A 15,259-nucleotide genomic window follows, 5' to 3' on the forward strand; every position below is an offset into this window, starting at 1 on the left:
ACTTCTTCAGGCAGCACACTCTGAACTGAAATACATTTCACTCTCCCCACTACCAAATTTGAGATAAAATGCTTGATGCATCACATTTAACTGTATAGTCCACACTAAAATGAAAATTGTCCTCATTTATTGACTCTCATATTGTACCCAACCTGTATTTTATTCAGTTGAACACAGAAGAATTTAGCAGAACGTTTAGTGGTCATTCACACAGAATGTGTTCTGCGCTGAAAAATTAGATGGCAGCAGTGGAATTTTATTTTTATTTTTTTTACTTATTTTAACTTTAGAACAGCATGTCATGCCTGAATCATGGCAAAAGATGCAAGGGGATTTTCAGTGAGTATGCAGTAATCACCAATTATATACTTTTGGAAAAAACGTTCTTTTATAATGTATTGATTACGATACACAGTACAGTATAACGTTTATTTAACCACAAGCAACGGCCATCACATCCCTTTGTCAGGGCAGCCCCAGTTTCCTGAGAGACACAGCTTCAGAGAGACAGACCAGCCCAGTACAGCACGTGTAGCTAAATGACAAATGGACGAGTCAGTGACCGGTGGTGTGTTTGCAGGCTCAGAGCCTGTTAGAGTTCAGTCTGAGTTCACCATCCAGTCTCTTGTGGACCAAGTGGTCTTTTAAAGGCATTATTTGTTTTCTTCAAATTCCTTTAATCTTTTTTTATATATAAAAAAAACAAACAAAACAATGACTGACAGGTAACAACTGAAGAAGTGAAGAGGCAGCGCAGATATTCACTCCAGCACAACAGTGCCTCCTGCTGCTTCAAGTGCTGCTTTCAGTTTTTCTGCCTCGTCTTTAAACACATTAGCCCGGATCTCCTGAGGTAGGGACTCCACAAGCTTCTTGGCCTGTAATTTGGAGAAAAAAACATTCATGAAGGACATTACAGCATGATCCAAGCCCTGTTAGACAAGAAAATTCATTGATGGGTTGCAGAATCTAGTGAAATGCATTGCTGTCTGTAGCCTTTTGACAGATTATGAACATTAATTACAGCCATGGACAAAAGTATTGGCAGTGACAAATTTTGTATAGGCAAAGTCAATATTTATAGTGTTAACCTTTCTTCTTTAAAACCTATGCAATTCACGCTTGCATAGTGGATATCAGCTTCTGAAGCCAAATCCTGACTGATGGTGATCCATTCTTGTCTGATTAGTGCTCAGAGTTTACCACAATTTGCGAGCTCCTGCTTTTCCACTCGCCTTTTGATGACTGACCACAAGCTACATGTTCTCTATGGGATTCAGATCCAGGGAGATACCTGGCCATGAATCCAAAATTTCAATATGATGATCTTCACTCTTCACTATGATGATCTGATGGTTATCACTCTAGCCTTGTGACATGGTGCTCCATCGTGCTGGAAAATGCACGGATCATCATTAAATTGCTCCTGGATCATTAAGAGAAGTTGTTCTTGTAGGGCGTTTTTATACCGTTCTTTATTCATGGCAGTGTTTTGGGGCAGAATTGTGAGAGAGCCTCCCTTAGATGATCTCAGTCATGAGTAGAGTTCACCTTTTCTTCTCCAGACAATCGATTTTCCAGATGTCCCAAACAGTTGGAAGGGGGCTTCATCAGAGAAATTAACTTTGCACCAGTCTTCTGCTGTCCAATCGTAGTAATTCCTGCAGATTTTCAGTCTGTCCTTGATGTTTTTCTTTTTAGAGAAATGGCGTCTTTGCTACTATTCTTGACCGTTGTCTAAAAGTCTTGGCATGCAGATGCACCTCAAACCACCTGCTACAAGATTGAGCAAGCGCTGGTTCATTCAGGTGTGATATTCTTTGTAACCATTTCCTTGCATGTGAGGCCATTTTGATGCAAAGCAATGATGGCTGCACTTCTTTTTTTGGAGGTAACCATTGCTAACACAAGAACACAATGATTTTTCCCTTATTTTATAACAATCAATCTGTTCTTACAATCCAATCTAGAATGACAGAGTGATTTCTCCCGACTAGAACTTGTTTACATTTTCCCATGTGCTGATGAAAAGATTAGTGAAATATTAGCCGGTCATTTTGTACCAAACAGTGAAATGTGGGCTTTTTGTAATAAAGTAAGTTCATTTTTTTTGGCCAATGATGTTTACAATGATTTAAAATGCATCTGATAAGTCTGCACAATAATCTAGAAACAATATGAATCAACAGCACAACTGCAGAAGGAAACTTTGTAAAACACAAAATGTATGTCACTGCCAATACTTCCACGGCTGTATATAGAGAGCAACTAACTGATGTGCAGCAACAAGAGAATAGTTTAGATGAGTCTAACTGTTAACATTCCTCACATCATTCATCTGTGAGTTCATGTAAAACACCTTACCTGTACAAGATTCAGGCCCTCCATGCAATTCTTCACTTCTTTAATGAGTTTTACTTTATCAGCCGCCTTTAGTTCTGTCAGTTTGACTGTAAAATGGGTTTTCTCTTTCTTTACAGGTGCTGCGTCCTCCTCCACCGCCTGCAAATTCAGTTAAAACATTACAGCAAAAACCTCACAAATTACATTACACTGCACTTTTTCCACAAAATATGACTTTAAACACTTAAAATTTATTTTATAATAATACAAGTTATTTTTCAACAAATGGTCAGTAAAATATGACGTTTTATTTTCTATCCATTTTCTGATATTTTTTTTTAGAAACATAATTTTACAAAAAATTGGTATGTCTAAAATACAGCTTAAAATAATAATTGTTAAAATTACATAAACATAAATTTACAAATAAACAAAACTTGGGTAACAAGGACTGAAATTTGCAGAATTGCACACAAAATGTGGGACACAGCTAATTATTTTTGGTTAATAAAATTTCACTTTTAATTACAATTAAAATCATAAAACATTAAAGAAAGTTCCTCCGAATACAAAACCCATTTTGCATACTGTCATTTCATGCATTTAAAACTACTGTCCACACTAGGTTATGTTAGATAATAGCTAATCAAACTTGCTGTATTTAATAGTTGACTCCACAAAAAAAATAAATAAATAAATAAATAAATTCATGGGACATATGGATTGTGCCACACACAATACAGGTCTATTAAAGTTTACCTCAGCAGCAGCAGCTGGCATTGCTGCCATTGAGCCCATCGACATCATTCCAACATCCTGAATGTTCAGAGTTTTCTGATGGGTACAAAAACACATTTACATTAATGATTTCACTTCTGTTAGAGCTAGGCAATTTACGGCTCCTTTCCACTGACAGCACAGTGTGACTCGGGACGGTAAACCCTAATCCGGCTTGCTTTTCCAATGCCTACAGGATCCTTACTTGATAGGTGTGGCGTATGCCGGAAAGTAGCAATCGACTTCATTCTCGCGTGAAGAAGGAAGTGACAGTTTTTTTATTTGACCAATAAGTTTACAAAAGATGATGTCAATAATAAGACTAATTTTGCAATCTCTTCTTGTCTTACAAGTATTACATAGTTAAAACTTTGATTCTTTTGAGTTTAATTGTTTTCTGTGAATCAGTTCAAACACTTTAATGCACTTAACACTTAAAGATACTTATGATACAGAAACCATATACTTAATATACTGAAGTATGAACTGAATGTAATGTTTCCGGACACATAGCTGAATGTTAATTAAAATGAAATAAAATGTATTAGTTTAAATGAATATTAAATTCAATTAACTTTAGTGTGCAGGACTTAAGTTATCATAATTAGTTTTATTGTCTTCAAATATGGTTAAAGGTGCCCAAGAACGTTCTTTCACAAGATGTAATATAAGTCTAAGGTGTCTCCTGAATGTGTCTGTGAAGTTTCAGCTCAAAATACCCCATAGATTTTTTTTAATTAATTTTTTTAACTGCCTATTTTGGGGCATCATTAACTATACACTGATTTTTCCAGCGCACCGCCCCTTTAAATCGCGTGCTCCCTGCCACACGAGCTCTCGACTATATTACAGCGCATTTACAAAGTTCACACAGCTAATATAACCCTCAAATGGATCTTTACAAGATGTTCGTCATGCATGCTGTATGCATGCTTCGAATTATGTGAGTAAAGTATTTATTTTGATGTTTACATTTGATTCTCTATGAGTTTGAGGCTATGCTCCGTGGCTAATGGCTAATGCTACACTGTTGGAGAGATTTATAAAGAATGAAGTTGTGTTTATGAATTTAGACTGCACGTTTAAAAATGAAAATAGCGACGGCTCTTGTCTCCGCGAATACAGTAAGAAACGATGGTAACTTTAACCACATTTAACAGTACATTAGCAACATGCTAATGAAACATTTAGAAAGACAATTTACAAATATCACTAAAAATATCATGTTCTCATGGATCATGTCAGTTATTATCGCTCCATCTGCCATTTTTCGCAGTTGTTCTTGCTTGCTTACCTAGTCTGATGATTCAGCTGTGCACAGATCCAGATTCCAGACGTTAATACTGCCTTTCCTTGTCTAATGCTCGAACATGGGCTGGCATATATGCAAATATTGGGGGCGTTCATATTAATGATCCCGACTGTTACGTAACAGTCGGTGTTATGTTGAGATCCGCGTGTTTTCCATAAGTCTTTTAAACAAATGAGATTTACATAAGAAAGAGGAAGCAATGGGGTTTGAGACTCACTGTATGTCATTTCCATGTACTGAACTCTTGTTATTCAACTATGCCAAGATAAATTCAATTTTTCATTCGAGGGCACCTTTAAAGTTACTGTTGAATGTTCTGACAACAAGCATTTATGCTAAACTAAATAATTCTTTAATGTAATTTATACGGAAACATGCCTGTATTTAAATATATGTGTAATGATACAAACAATGTTTGAATGTAGTTAGTTTAAATGTAACACTGAATAACGTAACATCATAATAACATAGTAACTTAACTATAAGTATGTTAATGAACAGTCATGAAAGTGTGCTCTCTTTAAATGCACTTTTTCATTAATATTATCTGCAAAATAAAAATATACTTTTAAGAACTGAAGTACACTACAAGTGCACACTCAATACAATTAAGTGCACTTCTTATAAAATACATGTAGGTAAACAAAACACAATGTAGTATGTTTGTCATAATTGAGTCTTTTGTGTCTTAATTCAAATGATTAAATATCATTCTTCCTTATGTTCATTTAGAGGGAAACATCTTGATAATCTTTAACTAAATTTGTACTATATCTCATTTCCTGCATTAAACACTGTTACAGTGTGCTGTACCTTTAGTAACTCATTGAGGTCGGACACTTCTATGAGCGTGAGGTTGGCGATGTCACTGACGAGCTGTTGGATTTTGGGTGAGTATTGCTTGGGTGCTCCATCAAGAGGAGGTGTAGCAATGGCATCCGTCGGTCTGACAGAGCTGGTCTTGAGTGTCCTCAGGGCACACAGTGCTGCCGTCTGTAGCTTGTGTCTGTGAATGTGTTCATTAACAACAATAATGAGCAGAAACATCATACTATTCTGAATCTCTGTTAGCAAAAATCAATGTGTGGCTGTAACACTGTTAATACTCCAAATAACGTCTGTATTTACAAATAATTAATATTTTACCATTCAAAATTTGGGTCAGTAATATTTTCTAAAGAAAGCAAGGATGCATTCAATTGAGCTAAAGTGACAGAAAATGCATAATTTACTATTTCATAGTTCAAAGGAACAGCTATATATTCATCAAAGAATCCTGAAAAAAAATGTATTTGCAGTTTCCACAAAAATATGAAGCAACTGTTTCCAAAGTTGATAATAATAGTAAATGTTTCTTGAGCATCAAATCATCATATTAGAATGATTTCTGAAGGATCATGTGACTCTGAAGACTGGAGTAACGATGCTGAAAATACAGCTTTGATCACATAAAATGTATTCAAATAGAAAACAGCCATTTTAATTAGTAATAATATTACGGTTATGGTTTTTACTGTATTTATGAAACAGCATTTGAGCATTATACACTTCTTTCAGAAACATCAATATTATATAAATTATAATTTTGTGTATTACATAATATACATTTTTGATTGTATTAAAATGGATACACAATTTCTTTTATGATTCAGTAAACTATGATAAACTAGTGAAAAAGCTGCCATTTTGCTTTTTTATTATTACACAATATATTAGCAGCATAGCAATTTGAGTCAAGAGCTGCATGAAGCCTGAGGATCACGTTCTCCGGCATGATTTGTGAGGATCAAGAGCATCTTGAGCTTCAATGAAAGAAATAGTTGCATCAAACCCCTCAAGCAAATCCTCGGTTAGAGCTTCTATTATTAAGGGTTTCTTAACTAAGGGTGCTGCTGGTGTACCCACTGCTGACCTTTATTACAAGAGTTCCCACAGTCAATGTCACACATTTACTTACATTTGATTAGTGACCCAGAAACACAACATATTAAACATTAATTCATTTTACATTTCTAAACTTTCAAAATAGTATTAAGGCTGTAGAAGAAAACACAAACCACACGTTTTCATGTCGGCACCCTCGGTTGCTCACTGCTAGACATGCATAAGAGGAAATTATATACGCTTATGATTTATGAACAGAAGTCACGTGACCTTCTACATTGATACACGGTCATTCTTGTTTAGTTATTAGATACAATATCAAGTGAGTATTAAATCAGTGCATGCATTATACAATTACAGACGTCCCTGACTTCTACTGTTCAGATGGATCAGATCTGGTGCAGAATAATAAGTATGCAGCTCATCTCAGCACATCACAGTTATGATTTTAAGAGTGTGTTTTCTTAAGAGTGATGCTTGTAGAATGTGTCAGTTGTCTGTCCTTGAGAGACGCAGGGAGTTTGTCTCTGGCTCTTACCGGTGTGTGTTGGCCGCGGCCCGCAGCGCGATCCGGACGCAGTGTCTGCTGCAGTACATCATGACACGAGAGCGCGACTCACCAATTCCGTGAACGTCCGAGCAGCGCCCGCAACACAACTCTCTCTCTGTGTGTGACTGACTGACAGTCCTCCTCTAACAGAAGCACATGGCGTCCTCCACCGGTGCTTCCTGACCTACCCACAATGCATCGCGAAGGAGGGGCAAAACTTTATTTAAAATCCTCCTGTCACAAATACTGTTTCATAAAGGGATATTTCAGACAAAAATGAAAATTATGTCATCATTTAGCCTACTCACCCCCAAGTTGTTCTAAACCTGTATGGGTTTCTCTCCTCTGTTGAACACAAAAGAAGATATTTTGAAGAATGTATGTCAGTAACCAAACAGTTTCTGGTCCCCATTGACTTCCATTGTATTTCTTTCATACTATGGAAGTCAATGGGGACTAACATCTTCTTTTGAGTTCAACAGAACAAAGAAACTCATACAGGTTTAGAATAACTTGGCGGTGAGTAAATCATGACAGAATTTTCATTTTTGAGTGAACTATCAATTTAAATAAATGTATTTATTTAAACTAAAATAGGCAAGAAATATAAAATAGATAAATACAGAAAAAAAAAAAAACTTACATGCATGGATTAACAAAGTCTCTAAATTGAGATGCATTACAAAAATTACATAAAAGTTTCTCAAACCAATCCTAGGAATACTATTTATCCCACTGACAGAAATTTGTATCTCCTAATATTTAATATATTAACTTTCATTTTTAATGGACCTTGTCAGACTCCATAAGAAGCATTATTCTCCCTAGAGAAGGCATCGCCTTATATTATTTTTTATTAAAAAAATGTTTTAAAACATTTAAAATGCTATAGCATAGAGGTTTTTGCTATCTGTAAATTTTAGGTTCAATTTGTCCCCACCAGATATAATCAACCTAAAAAAAAGGAGAAATGTAAATGAAATTTAATATATATATATATATATATATATATATATATATATATATATATATATATATATATATATATATATAAATGTATTAAAATAAAAATAAAATATAAAGTAATAATTCAGAAATGTTCTGCAGGTATACACTATACTTTCTTAGATGTTTCCTAAAAAATGGACTGAGACTCAAATCCTTTTTATTATAAACTGCCCTTAAAAGTGGGATTTTTGATCATTAAATTTGGTTGGATCATTAAAGTAAGTTTAAGAAACAAGAATGTGCTAAATGTTTTATGTACATGTGAAGTGCTCTTTAGATGTCAGTTTTTCTTTCGAGGAGCTCAGTCCATCCTGATCCTGGAAATGGGCACTATGTGTGCTTAAACCAAGCAAAATTCAAATAAAAAACTATAGTTGTTTTAAAATACCAATACATAGTGGTACCACTTGGAAACCATTTGTGTTGGATTAACCAAAGAATTAAAAGGAAAAAAAGAAATAAAAAAGAAAATTCTGTAATCACATTATTTAATTATTTATGTAGCTCAACAAAAAGGTTAGGTTGTATAAATGTTATTTGCATTCTCTGTTTATTTCTTTGTTATAATTATCTTGAGGCAAAACATTTGCCATTTGGTTGTGCAGAACATAAAAGGGGAGGAGCGGACAGAAGCTTCTTACCCAGGTAATCTCCTGACCCATCTGCTGTTCATCAGCGCTCACTGAGCTCTTCACTGGACTCACTGCACCGACCCAACAACAGCGCAGCGTGAGTATCAGCAACAAATTATCATGTGTCGCTGAATTCTGTTCCTAAAATGATTAGCTATAATGTTCTTTGTTTTACCAAAAAATGAATTAATTAATTCAATTAATTAAAAGTGGCCAACGATTTCCTAATTCATGGAAATCAGCCTATGTTTGTGGCATGTCATGTAGTCTGGAGGGCTGTATGGAATAGATGTCTCAAAAAAGGACAGATAACAAATATCAAAGTATGTGCGTAACTTGTTGAAATGCATCAAGGCATTATCAAATGTAGCCTAAGCTTAAAATTGTATGTGTGACATTACAATATTGACATAGAGCAAATATATATGTATTAGAAAAATATAGGCTGTCACATAATGTCCCCATCTATAGTTTATATTTCATGGCATAATTCACACCTCTATAATGTGTAATAATCTAAATACAGACAACAAAAAGTAAGCACACTTCAATCCCATCACTGTAATATTTCACTGTAACAGTAGCTGGAAACGTAGCTATACCTATATGATAAATCAATGTTAAATGCTATAATGCTATATTGTTATTATTATAATTATTATAGTATTTTTTCATTACTTTAAAGTCTGCATGAAACAAAAGTTGCTTTAGTTTTTTCTTGCCTATTGTGACATATATCCGAGAGAAACTGCTTCTCGAACAAGAAAAAATTTAGGGCAGGATTTGATTTGACTTGATTTTGCTCTTGGGAATTGATTGGATGGTTGTGGTTTGCTATTGGTCGATTTCATGTGAGTGACAGGTTGCCCCGCCTTCGCGCCAGTAAACACATCATCAGAGAACAGAAAGTTATTTCTGAGGGGAAGGGGAAGTTATTGTGATTAAAGATTATGAGGATGTGAATTTAAAAAATGACTCATTTATAATAAAAACTATTTTCAAAAAAACAAATAAACAAGAATTGTCCATTTGTTCGTGGTGACTTTAATTTTCATTCACAAATGAAAATTTCACAATTCCAGCCTCACTGATCAATGGTGCCAACCGTCCATTTGCCCCTGACATCAACATAGTGTGGCCCAGATCCGGCCCAAATCTGGTCCGCGTGTAATCCACATTTACCAGACACTATTTTGCTGTCTGGGGGGCCTTTGAGGTGATTTTGCGAACTGGTTTCACATGTGATTGGGTTGTATTTACCACCACGGCCTTGTGGCAATGGCCTTGATCAACCACTAACTGTACATAAAAATACATTTTCAACATTTAGCAAACGTACAGTAATTATTCTTGTCTGTTCCAGACCATGCTGCTCTCGCCGGCGGCCGAGCGGAGTCAGGACAGCTTGCTGTCGGTACTGTGGGAGATACTGGAGGATCAGTCTCATCACGAGCTGTTTGGTCTTGAGTTAGGATCTGGCACAGGGCAGCATGTGGTACATTTCGCTCAAGAAATGCCCTTCGTCACATGGCAGCCGTCAGACATCAAGGAGGAATCGCGAAACAGGTACACAGGGTGTTGTCTTTGTTACTGTTATTGTAAATGTCATACACTCTTAAAAATAAATTTTCTTTATTGGCATTGATGGTTCAATGATGAACCTTTAAAGTCCATTAAAGGTTTTAATGAAATTAACCATTAACATCCATTTTGTGGAATGGAAAGATTCCATGGATGTGAACATTCCATCTTTCCATTCCACAAACACTACTTTATAGTTCACTGAAAGGTTCTTTGGGGAACCAAAAATGATTCTTTGTTTGACATCACTATGAAAACCCAGTTCTGGAACCTTTATATTTAAGTGTGTATTATGGAATGATCTGGGTTTGTGGTGTAATGTCTCTGCTGCAGTATCAGAGCTTACATTGGGGCCACCAAGGCGAAAACAGTGCTGGAGCCTGTGTATCTGGATGCCAGTGAACCCTGGGAGAAGTGGGCAGGACTGCCACAAAGCTCCTGTGACATTATCATAGCAATCAACCTGCTTCAATACAGCGCCTTCAGCATTGCAGAGGTATGACACCTATATACACATACTGATCTGCTTTTTATGGAAGCTTGTTTCCGCCACTAAATAAAAAATAATTGCGACTTTTTTTCTCACAATTGTTAGTTTACATCTCGCAATTCTTACTTCTTTTCTCAGAATTGCGAGATATAAACACAATTGCGAGAAATAAAGTCAGAATTGCAAGATATAAACTCACAATTGCAAGTTATAAAGTCCAATTCTGAGGAAAAAAAGACTTTTTCTCAGAATTGCGAGTATATATCTACAGAAGAGGATTAGGGCCAAGTAATAATAAAAAAATAAAACCATCTCGAGATTAAAGTTGTTAAATTTCAAGAAAAAAGTTGAGATAAAATGTTGAGAATAAAGTCATTAAATTACTAGAAAAAAGTCGTTAAATTATGAGAACAAATTCGTAATTTAATTTGTTCTCGTAATTTAACGACTTTTTTCTCATAATTTAACGAATTTGTTCTCGTAATTTAACGAGTTTATTCTCAACATTTTATCTCGACTTTTTTCTCGAAATTTAACGGTTTTCTCGTAATTTAACGAGTTTATTCTCAACATTTTATTTCGACTTTTTTCTTGAAATTTAACGAGTTTTTTCTCATAATTTAATGAGTTTATTCTCAACATTTTATTTAGACTTTTTTCTCGAAATTTAACGAGTTTTTTCATGTAATTTAATGAGTTTATTCTCAACATTTTATCTCAACCTTTTTCTCGAAATTTAACGAGTTTTTTCTCGTAATTTAATGAGTTTATTCTCAACATTTTATTTCGACTTTTTTCTCGAAATTTAACTAGTTTTTTTCTCGAAATTTAACAACTTTAATCTCGAGATGGTTTTATTTTTTTATTATTGCTTGGCCCTAATCCTCTTCCGTATATATCTCACAATTCAGACTATCCTAACTATAACTCACAATCGTTATAAAGTCAGAATTGCGAGAAATAAACAATTCTGAGAAAAAAGTCAGAATTGCGAGATCTGACTATAGCAGAAAAATTGCAATCTTTTCTTCCCTATTGTAACATATATCCGAGAGAAACGGCTTCTCGAACAAGAAAAAATGTAGGGCAGGACTTGATTTTGTCCATTGGGAATTGATTGGATTGTTGTGCTTTGCTATTGGTGGATCTCATGTGAGTGACAGGTTGCCCCGCCCTCACACCAGTAAACACATCATCAGAGAAGTCACTGCAGAAGGGATGGAAAGTTATTTTGATTAAAGATTATGAGGCACATGAATTTAAAGAAAAATCTTGTATCCACAGGGTGTGTTTAAAGGATCTGGGCAGATACTAAAACAGAACGGCCTTCTAATGACTTACGGAGTGAGTTTGATTAGTCTCATTTCTGTATGTTGTCCAACATGTTTTTGATGAACAATATAACAACATTTATCATAAGGGAAATCTCACTATAAACATCATAACCTCATGGAATGATTGTCTCTCAGCCGTATGCTATCAATGGCACCATCACTCCCATCTGCAATGAACAACTGGACCAGACGTTACGCCAGATGTGGGTTTTCAAACTGAGACTACTTTTTCCTCTTTATTTCAAGATTCAATATTCTGGTATTAATGCATAAATATGAAACATGTAGACACGTTTCAGGTGCACTGCTTACAAACCTACTGTCTTACTTGCCCTGTTTTACACCAAATGTCACTAGGAATCCGGAGTGGGGTCTTCCAGACATCGATGTGCTCAGACAGCTGGCCTTCAGTAATGGAATGAGAATGGAACGGATGGTGAGGGACGCTTTTTGGAGCCTTAAAGGGGTTAAATGATGCTTTTTAAAGTTTTCTTTTTTCTTTAGTGTGTAATTTGTCTGTTTGTGCATATGTAAGAAACGCAAACTCAAACGCCTCGATGCAAGTCCAAATATTACTTCCACAAACGTCTACGTCATAATGTGGCATTGATGACAATGCCACCCAAAGGCATGCACAGAGAAATAAGATGAGGCTTCATTGAATTGTAATGTTGTGGCATTCTGATATTTGTTCCGATCAATCAGGATCATGATCGATCCCGAAAAGCACCGTTAGCCAATTATGTTCGCAAGTTCCGTCGTTATCAGCACAGTTCAGTGAGGTGAGTCTGTGTTTCCTGAATCCCTAGTTCCAACGAACATACGCAAACAGCATTGCAAAGTTGTGTGGTTTTAACGGCAGCTCACGACCTGCAGTTAAGAAGTATAAATTCCGTCAAATTAATAAAGCACATTGTGCCCTATTTTTTACAGATTTTTGAGTGTATGTGTTTTATTTTGAATATATACAAATATAATTTACATCTTTTAGTTTGTCAAGAGAATTAAAGCGCCATTTTTGAAGAGTATGTAAGAACGAGCCTATGATTCAATCTGGAAAAACGCAAAATAACTGAGAAAAATGAAAATTAGTCCTCAGATGAAGTCCATAATTTATAGCAAAAAATTTGGCATTAATTCAATCTTAGACAGATTCATTAAAATAAGTTATTACTTCCCCACCCACATTACATCAATAATTACAAATTTGAATGGCAAATTTGTGACAATACAGTTTCGGGACACAGTCGTTGACTAGCTAGTTTATGGCTTCAATGATGCATCGTACAAGTTACGTTGTTGTACGGGAAACGCACCCCCGACTGAACATCTACATTTTCAGAATCTGAAAAGCTGACGACATTATTAACCATTCGTGTTTACAACTGCTTTAGAAGACTTGGAAGTTGAAGCTCACGATTATGGTAAGGTTGTTACATTTCCGATACACACTTCAGGTTTTCGGCCAATCACAAACACAGTCATCTGGCCAATCAGAGCACTCTGGGCTTTACAGGAGGAGGGGCTTTGTAGAAATCAGAGTGTTTCAGACAGACTGGCAGTAGAGGTTCTGCAATAATGTACAGTACGTTAAAATGTTGTTTTTTAATGATGCCTATTTTTATTTTTAACCTTACGACAATTAAAGGATTTGTTCACTTTAAAATGAAAATTACCCCAAGCTTTACTCACCCTCAAGCCGTCCTAGGTGTATCTTTCTGATGAACATAATCAGAGTTATATTAATAAATATCTTGACGCATCCAAGCTTTATAATGGCGTTGCACGGAAACCACCTGTTTGAAACTCAAAAAAGTGCATCCATCATCATAAACGTACAATGCTTTCCATATTCAACTTACGAAAAAAGCGACTGATGTCACGTCAGTTGCGCTTTTTTCGTAAGTTGAATATGGAAGGCGGTCTGGCGGAAGCTAGATATTTTACTTTATAAAACGGTTAGTTCCTGTCCTTTATTCTTTATTCTGATTCTGGTCAATAGCTGTTTTATTAATGATAAAACACGGCTATGACCGCTTCACTCAACAGTTCTGTGTATCACTACACAACACCCTTATCAACCACTCTTGAAGCTTAATGTATTATGTAGAAGAGTATTGTGAGAAAGAGATCGAGTGAGTTTATTACCTGCATTCAGATTTAGCATTTTCCTTCAGGTCAGTCCTATGTTTATAATAAAAAAATATGTTTAAATGTCCAATGTATTATCTTGTCCTTTTAACAGTTAAGGGGTTTTCCCGTGACTGACAGCGCTAGTCAAAGCATTTGTCAGTTGCGTCTCGTTCCGTGTTCACAACAATTCAGTCTTTTCAATGGAAAAGTCTTCGCTACTGACTCATAAATCTTTGCCGCCATCTAATGGTGTAATAATGTAACTTCTGTTGCTGTTCACGGTCAGGGACTACTTTTTCTGGTGGAAGGAAGACTTTTAGAAAAAAGTTTACTTCATGAAAGTTGCATTGATACATATTTCTGGCTTTAATATTTGTATTGCGTGGTAACCATTTTATAAAAGCAATAAGGTACGAAAGGCTGTGCTGTATCATGAATAAGTCACAGCTGAAGGGGCTCGCATCGTGCCTAATAACGCCCTTCAACCGTGACTTATTCATGATACAGCACTAGCCTAGAGTACCTAATTGCTTACTTATAACTTGTTAAATGTGGATATATTTTTTTTACACAAATGCATCGCTTCACTTTAGAAGGACATTATTAACCTCCTGGAGCCGTGTGGAGCATGTTTATGATGAATGGATGTGGATGGAGTCATTTTTTTCATCTTCATACTCGTTGGTCCTGTTCACTGCCATTATAAAGTTTGGATTCGTCAGGATATTTATAAAAAATATATATATATATATATATATATATATATATATATATATATATATATATATATATATAATGGGTGTTTGTAATGGGATTTAGGGTGTGGAGGCTTTTAATTGCTAAATTATCATGAAAATAACATCACAACACACTAAATCTTGATCTTGGTCTTAAATACAGGCTTCATTTTCTTTAAGCCAAATATAATTTCTCATGATGATATTAGAAAGATGAGCAAGATGTTTTTGACAGTTTTCATGAGATTCACTTATTCCTTTTGACAAAAAAAAAAAAGTTTCAAAACCTGTTATTGATATTCTGTTATTTACTTCATTATTCAACAGATTGAGATGCCTGAAAGCAACAAATGCCTTGTCTTCAGAAGACTGTAGGAAATCCATTCATTCAGAGCACATGGATCCAGTTTTCAGGATAAAGCAGCCACAGTGCTTCACTTTCTATCAATCACTCATTTTCACATTGTCTGTACATCAA

The 15,259-nt window shown here is 35.4% G+C and overlaps 2 protein-coding genes across 3 annotated transcripts; one reads left to right on the top strand and one right to left on the bottom strand.

Annotated features, from left to right (window-relative positions):
* Positions 1 to 415: 415 nt before the first annotated feature.
* mrpl12 (mitochondrial ribosomal protein L12) lies at positions 416 to 7,124 on the bottom strand. Of its 2 annotated transcripts, none has more exons than XM_048172879.1 (5): positions 6,855 to 7,124; positions 5,246 to 5,438; positions 3,108 to 3,177; positions 2,365 to 2,504; positions 416 to 878 (listed from the first exon to the last, which is right to left on the bottom strand). In XM_048172879.1, the coding sequence occupies exons 1-5, from the start codon at positions 6,914 to 6,916 to the stop codon at positions 762 to 764; spliced, it is 582 nt and encodes a 193-aa protein (XP_048028836.1). In that variant the 5' UTR covers positions 6,917 to 7,124; the 3' UTR covers positions 416 to 761. The 2 variants fall into 2 exon arrangements, with proteins under 2 accessions (XP_048028836.1, XP_048028758.1); XM_048172801.1 differs by having other exon boundaries at positions 2,365 to 2,502; positions 3,103 to 3,177.
* A 1,355-nt stretch (positions 7,125 to 8,479) lies between these two features.
* Positions 8,480 to 15,245, top strand: zgc:103625 (methyltransferase-like 26 B). The gene is made up of 7 exons (XM_048173799.1): positions 8,480 to 8,603; positions 9,870 to 10,072; positions 10,421 to 10,583; positions 11,862 to 11,921; positions 12,047 to 12,114; positions 12,269 to 12,347; positions 15,109 to 15,245. The coding sequence occupies exons 2-7, from the start codon at positions 9,873 to 9,875 to the stop codon at positions 15,154 to 15,156; spliced, it is 618 nt and encodes a 205-aa protein (XP_048029756.1). The 5' UTR covers positions 8,480 to 8,603; positions 9,870 to 9,872; the 3' UTR covers positions 15,157 to 15,245.
* The last annotated feature ends 14 nt before the right edge of the window (positions 15,246 to 15,259 follow it).

The sequence above is a fragment of the Megalobrama amblycephala genome, linkage group LG1 (genome assembly GCF_018812025.1).
Source record: "Megalobrama amblycephala isolate DHTTF-2021 linkage group LG1, ASM1881202v1, whole genome shotgun sequence".
NCBI lineage: Eukaryota > Metazoa > Chordata > Actinopteri > Cypriniformes > Xenocyprididae > Megalobrama > Megalobrama amblycephala.